The sequence below is a fragment of the Triticum urartu genome, chromosome 2A, assembly GCF_056163025.1.
Source record: "Triticum urartu cultivar PI428250 chromosome 2A, HENAU_Tu73, whole genome shotgun sequence".
NCBI lineage: Eukaryota > Viridiplantae > Streptophyta > Magnoliopsida > Poales > Poaceae > Triticum > Triticum urartu.
Window position 1 is genome coordinate 35,998,494 of NC_141874.1, and position 6,759 is coordinate 36,005,252.

The 6,759-nt window shown below is 43.7% G+C and overlaps 1 protein-coding gene across 1 annotated transcript; it reads left to right on the forward strand.

The window, feature by feature from the left end:
* Positions 1 to 332: 332 nt before the first annotated feature.
* Positions 333 to 2,103, forward strand: LOC125534824 (cysteine-rich receptor-like protein kinase 10). Its single transcript, XM_048697910.2, has 5 exons — positions 333 to 443; positions 623 to 833; positions 957 to 1,209; positions 1,529 to 1,679; positions 1,798 to 2,103. The coding sequence occupies exons 1-5, from the start codon at positions 342 to 344 to the stop codon at positions 2,101 to 2,103; spliced, it is 1,023 nt and encodes a 340-aa protein (XP_048553867.2). The 5' UTR covers positions 333 to 341.
* Positions 2,104 to 6,759: the final 4,656 nt, after the last annotated feature.

A 6,759-nucleotide genomic window follows, 5' to 3' on the forward strand; every position in this document is an offset into this window, starting at 1 on the left:
TGTCGTCATAGCATGGTATTACATTTGGAGGAGGAGGAGGATGACGACGAGGAGACAGAGACAAGAAGCAAAAATATTAGAACCAAGTAAATTCTCTTAACCATTTTGAATTATTAAATTTTAGTACCACAAGTATGTAATAAATCACTTTAGTGGATGGATTTTTAATAACCAAGTTCTGCTGAAAAGATTAAGTACCAATATGTGTACCTATAAGAAAAGGGAGATCCCTAGAAATTTTCAGCTAGACCCTACGTATTCCCTAATAACTTTTAATGTTGCTCTCATTGTTTACTTTGTCTCTTCCAACAGAATCAACAAGCCTGGATGACGCTCGCAATATGGAGTCTCTCCTCCTTGATCTATCAACACTAAAAGTTGCTACAGATGATTTTGCTGAACATAAAATGCTTGGCGAGGGAGGTTTCGGTGTAGTTTACAAGGTATAGGTCCCACTGTACGATTTTTTTAATGGATTGATATCTGTTCGTTAGAGCGTGTTCAGATGTGTGGTGTTTCATTTAAAGGTGTTAGTATTTTGTTAGTTCTAATGCCAAAAGCATTCAAGAAAATTACATAAGCCAAAAAAGCCCTTGAAATTTCCTTATTAACCATTGTGCAGGGAGACCTACCTGAAGGCCAAGAAATAGCGGTAAAGAGGCTCTCACAGACTACCCGACAAGGAATAGAAGAGCTGAAAACCGAGCTGCTTTTGGTTGCCAAGCTGCACCACAAGAATCTTGTCAGGCTAATTGGTGTTTGCTTGGAGGAACATGAGAAAATACTTGTGTATGAGTACATGCCAAATAGAAGTCTTGATACAATTTTGTTTGGTAAAATTTTCTCACTGTGTTTTGTTTTCACAAAGGAAAACATCCGCTACAAGGATAGTGCCAAGTTCTACCAAAGAAAAATTACAACTTTATAATAATTGATATTTCTTCTTTGAGTAACAGATGCTGAGAAATCCAAGAAGCTAGATTGGGGGAAGAGATCCAGGATTATAAGTGGAATAATTCGGGGCTTACAATATCTTCACGAAGATTCACAACTGAAGATAGTTCACCGGGACCTCAAAGCAAGCAATATCCTTTTAGACTCTGATTATAATCCTAAGATCTCTGACTTCGGCTTAGCAAAGATATTTGGAGGGGATCGATCACAAACTGTTACACATCGCATTGTGGAACATAGTACGTATGGTCTGCAGTAGCATATTAATATGTCAATCATACTTAATTTTTTTTAAACACTGTCAATCATGTTTGGTTTGATGCTAAATTTTGTTGTGCCAATGTTTGGCATTGGCTTAAATATTGGCTACTAATTGGTTAGCTACCAAATTGTCTAGCCAAACTCACATTAAGTTCGCACAAAAAAACTCACATTAAATTTCATTTTTTTGGCAAGTCTTGGTATTGCCAAAATGAGCAATAACCCAATACGTACATTGGCTAGCCAAATTCTGGTAGCAAACCAAGCATGTCCTAAAAGTTCATCACACTGAAAAGCTACCCTCTTGTTTCAGTGGGTACATGTCGCCCGAATATGCAATGCGTGGTCAGTATTCCATCAAGTCAGATGTATTCAGCCTAGGTGTTCTAATTTTGGAGATCATCACCGGAAGAAGAAGCCATGGACCCTACGACTCGGAGCATGATACTGATCTCATAAACATTGTAAGTAATAGCATGTTCCTGACAGCTAAGCTAGCTCTCACTATTATAGTAGTTTCTCAGAAGAGTTAACTTGGATCTCTTGTAGAATTCTAAATGATTGAGTCCCAATTTGATGCAGACATGGGAACACTGGACCAAGGAAAGAGCGGCGGAGTTGATAGATCCAACCTTGAGGAATCATTGTCCCACTGACCAGTTGCTGAAATACATTCACATAGGCCTATTGTGTGTCCAGCAAAAACCCGCAGACAGGCCGTTGATGTCAGCGGTGAATGTCATGCTTAGCAGTAGCACTGTGAGTCTTCCTTCTCTGTCCAGGCCAGGTTTCGGCGCCCAGGAGATTGGGGCTAGCTCCATATCGGAAGAAAATCCTGCGAAAGCGTCGTCAAATAAGATGTCCATCACAGAACTTGAGCCCAGATGAGATGGTCTTGATTCAGACCTGACGGCATTGGTGCTACTCCTTGTTGCTGTTCGTGATAATGGGCTTGGACTTAATCATGCCATTTGTTTGGGGAGGTAGTGTAGTGCAAAGCTAATGCATGGATGCATCCTCCCAGATAAACATCTCATAGAAGCTTAGAAGATTACATCCACATGGCAGGATGCATGCCCTATAATCTTTTCAAGCAATGTATGGAAACATCAGGTCGGGATATAAGAATATAACCAGCTGGATTGTTTTTATATATATAGAAGTTGCCTACGCTATGTCGGGACTGGAGTGACTATCAGATCCGGCCTGCCTTTTTATTTTTGCAAGGAGATCCGGTCTGCTTTACCACCCTTGCTTGGATTGCAATGCTGGATATATATACTATATTCTCAAAATCGGCACGTTAATCCCTGTAAACAGGTTCCATATGAAGTCAAGAGGCAAAGCAATAAACTGTGGCATGACAACATTTCTGTAACAAGTATCGTAACATAAACAGATGAACATGCAATTCAATTAATTATAATTGCATACTCTAGTCTGGATGCGTACAGACGATCCGATTATTGAGAATACATGGTAATGCTTGGCTTACTTTTAGCTATATTGGTCAAATAAACTTACCAGTCGAAGCTCCTGTTTAGTCGATAGCAAGTGTTTTTCAGTCCTTGCACAATCGCCACCATTAGTATCATCTCAACATTGATTGGCCATGGCAAACTCCCATTGTTCACTGGTTGTGTGGCTTGGTGTGTTCTTAAAGAAACTAAGCAAACCAATACTAGATGATAAAAAAATTGACTTTGTACTACATAATGATTTTAAGCAAATGGCATACAATCTTCCTCTCCAAAAACTCTTTGCGTTCCTTTGCTCTACATGCTCCAGAAAATCAGAATATATTTTTTTTGAAAAGGGGGTTCGCCCCAGCCTCTGCATCAAAACGATGCATACAGCCAATATTATTAAAAAGCTAAATGTTCAACATAAGTCTTGAAGTCTCGAACAAGGAAGAAAAAAAGGCTCACGAAGAGCTAAACAATACTCCCTCGGTTCCATAATATAGCGCCTACAGATTTTTTGAAAAGTCAAACCTCATAAACTTTGACCAAGTTTATGGAGAAAAACATTTACATCTAGAGTGCGTAACATATATCACTAGATTCATCATAAGATGTAGTTTCACATTATATATTTTTGGAATTGTAGATATAAGTATTTTTCTCTACAAACTTGGTCAAAGTTTGTAAAGTGTGACTTCTCAAAAAATCTATAGGCATTATATTATGGAACGGAGGGAGTAGTAGAAAAGGCACAGCCGGCTGGCATAAAAAGGTAGGAACACTAAATGCCTATCCTATTACATGACCGCCATCCAAACTGGTTGAAAATATTCTGTACTACCATCTCCCATCGGGTAGACCCAGTAACCAAACGCTCCCTAGCCTCCGTCGAAGTGAGTAGCGACCACATACGGATCAATGCACTGGCTCTGAAGATAACCTGCGAAAAAATGAATATTTGATGTTCTGTTAAAGACCAAATCATTTCTGCAGTTCCAGACTGCCCATAATAAAGCACATACTCCTACACGAATTTGTCTCGCTACATCGGAATCTATCCCATCAAGTCACGTCCCAAATAACGTGTTGATAGAATTCATAGGAGTAATGTTAAAAGCTATGTGAACCGGCCGCCAAATAATTTTTGCCAGAGGACAATCAAGAAAGAGGTGTTTGATTGATTCATGTTGGTCGCAGAAGCTACATCTTGTAGCTCCTGTCCAATTGCGTTTTGCCAAATTATCCTTAGTTAAAATAACTTGTTTATGCACAAACCACATAAACACTTTGATTTTAAAGGTACTTTAACTTTCCAAACATGTTTCGATCTAGGAATCACGCTAGAGTTAATAACATCCAAATACATGGATTTAACCGAGAACTCTCCATTCTTAGTTAGTTTCCAGCATAACTGATCGGGCTGTTGAGACAGCTGAATATCCATCAATCTTCTCACAAGATTGAGCCAAGCTTTCCAACGGTTTCCCACTAGCCTCCTCCGAAATTGAATATTGAGGGGAGTGGACTGCAGCACTGTTGCAACGTAAGCATCTCTACGCTGAACAATGTTATATAAAGAAGGATATTGGAGTGCGAGGGGCGTCTCCCCTAGCCATGTATCCTCCCAGATCCTTGTAGCGGTACCGTTGCCAACTATGAACCTTATCCTATTGAAAAAGAGTGGTCTAACTCTCATCAATCCTTTCCAAAAAGGTGAATCAGTCGGCCTCACTGTCTCCTGGGACAAGGTTCTAGAGTGAAGATACTTATTACGCAAGATCTGAGCCCTTGTGGCCTCCGTCTCGACAGAAAGCTTAAACAGCCACTTGCTAAGGAGACATCTGTTCTTCAATTCCAGATTCTCAATACCTAGACCCCCTTGGTCTTTCGGCCTACAAATGATATCCCATTTAGCAAGTCTGTACTTTCGCTTAAGTTCATCACTCTGCCATAAGAAGCGTGATCGATAGAAGTCTAGCCTCTTCCGGACTCCAACCGGTACCTCGAAAAAGGAGAGAAGAAACATGGGCATACTCGTGAGGACCGAATTAATGAGAATTAACCGTCCTCCGTATGACATGAGCTTACCTTTCCAGCAGCTCAATTTCTTCTCAAATCGGTCCTCAATGCACTTACATTCTCTGTTGGTCAGCTTACGATGGTGAATAGGTATACCTAAATACGTGAAAGGTAAAGCCCCCAATTCACAACGGAACAATTGTTTGTACGCATCTTGGTCATCATTAACTCTTCTGAGGCAGAACAATTCGCTCTTGTCAAAGTTAATCTTTAACCGGGACAACTGTTCGAATAAGCATTACACGAGCTTCATGTTTTGCGCTTTTGCCAGGTCGTGCTCCATGAAGATGATAGTGTCATCAGCGTACTGTAGAATGGATACACCTCCGTCAACTAAGTGCAGGACGAGGCCACCTACCTGACCCACGTCCTTAGCCCTTCCTATCAGAATTGTCAACATATCGACCACTATGTTGAACATAGGTGACATCGGATCTCCGTGCCTCGGCCCTTTGTGTGTTTGGAAATAGTGACCTATGTCATCATTCACTTTAATCCCAACGCTCCCTTTTTGCGTGAAAGAGTCAACCTGGTGTCTCCAGGCCTGATCAAAACCTTTCATACGCAATGCCTGTTGAAGGAAGGGCCATTTGGCCTTATCGTGCGCTTTCTCACACTAGTGCAGAACCGGGCAATAGCACCGGTTCGTAAGGCCCTTTAGTGCCTGTTCGGTAACCGGCACTAAAGTGTAGGCACTGAAGGCCCCCCCCCCCCTTTAGTACTGGTTCAGCACGAACCGGTGCTAAAGGGCAACCACGTGGCACGAGCTAGCTTCGGGGGCAGGGAGCCCTTTAGTACCGGTTGGTGTTGTCATGGTTCTAACTCTGACAGTGATGTAGGGGGGTAAGTATGGAGAGGCTAGATCTCAGCTATTGGGAAGTTGTAAACACACCAAGATGTACGAGTTCAGGCCCTTCGCAGAGGAAGTAACAGCCCTACGTCTCGGTGCCCGGAGGCGGTCGATTGGATTACTGGCGTGTGAATAACAGGGGTGCGAACCGTTCATACTGAGGAGGGGGGTGGCTTATATAGAGTTCGCCGGCCCCCTCCTGCCCTCAGTAATGCAGGGTTTAAGGTACATTTAAGGTCGGGCGTTACTGGTAACGCCCCTAATAAAGTGCTATGATGACCATAAAGACTACTTAACAGCTGACCGTTTGCCTGTGGAGTGACTGTAGGTCTCCTGGCGGTCGAGTGGTTGGCTTCATGGTCGAGTGATAGCTTTCTGGTCGAGTGTCTTGAGTCCGTCGAGTGGGATACCTTCAAGTCGATTGAAAGGTGACTTCTCCTAGGGATGTCCTAGGGTAGGGCTCTTTGGACAGGTCCGTGCCCCTACCCTAGGTACATGTCTTCATCATTAGCCCCCGAATGGATCAAGGTTAGAGTGGGGAAAGAGTTGGAGATCTTTCCGACTGGTTCTTTGGGCTACGTGAGCGCCTCGTTTTGGGTCAATCGTCACGGATGACGTTGCCAACCTTTTTCAGTCGCCTTGATCCATTCCAGGCCTTTCGTCGAGTGAATTTCTTTGCTTGTGACATACCGAGCGCCGGCGTGATCGGGGTCTTCTGTTTTGTCAAGTTGTTCTGTGGCCCGCAGATGTCGCAGGATTCGGATTTTGGGAAGCGCGCGGGACGAGAGCGGCCGCAGTCATCGGAAGCGATAAAGCGGAAGCTCCTCGATCCCCGTGTCGCCTTTTTCGCCATGTACTACACGCACGTCTGCTGCGGGATTTGACTGGATAGCCTGGGCCTACCAGTCAGCCACTCGGAAGCGGTCCCTTATAAATCGCCGGCTCAGGGTTTCCAAGCAGTGCGCTCTCTTCTCCTCCTTTCTTCTTCCTCTCTCCCTTCGCAAGCCCTTCCGCCACCTCCGTTCTCGCCCCAGCGCAGCAGGCCCGTGCGAGACTTCGCCGGCGACGATGACGAAGGGCAAGATCTCCACTCTGGAGCGCGCGAAGAAGGCGGCGGCGCAGGAGAAGGGAAAAAGATCGGCTCAGGGCGGA

What these genes read in the sequence shown, in the direction of transcription:
- LOC125534824 (XM_048697910.2), top strand. Translation starts at nt 342, where the DNA reads ATGGAGTCTCTCCTCCTTGATCTATCAACACTAAAAGTTGCTACAGAT. An exon ending in GTTTCGGTGTAGTTTACAAG is followed by an intron (nt 444 to 622) that starts GTATAGGTCCCA and finishes ACCATTGTGCAG; the next exon opens with GGAGACCTACCTGAAGGCCA. An exon ending in ATACTGATCTCATAAACATT is followed by an intron (nt 1,680 to 1,797) that starts GTAAGTAATAGC and finishes AATTTGATGCAG; the next exon opens with ACATGGGAACACTGGACCAA.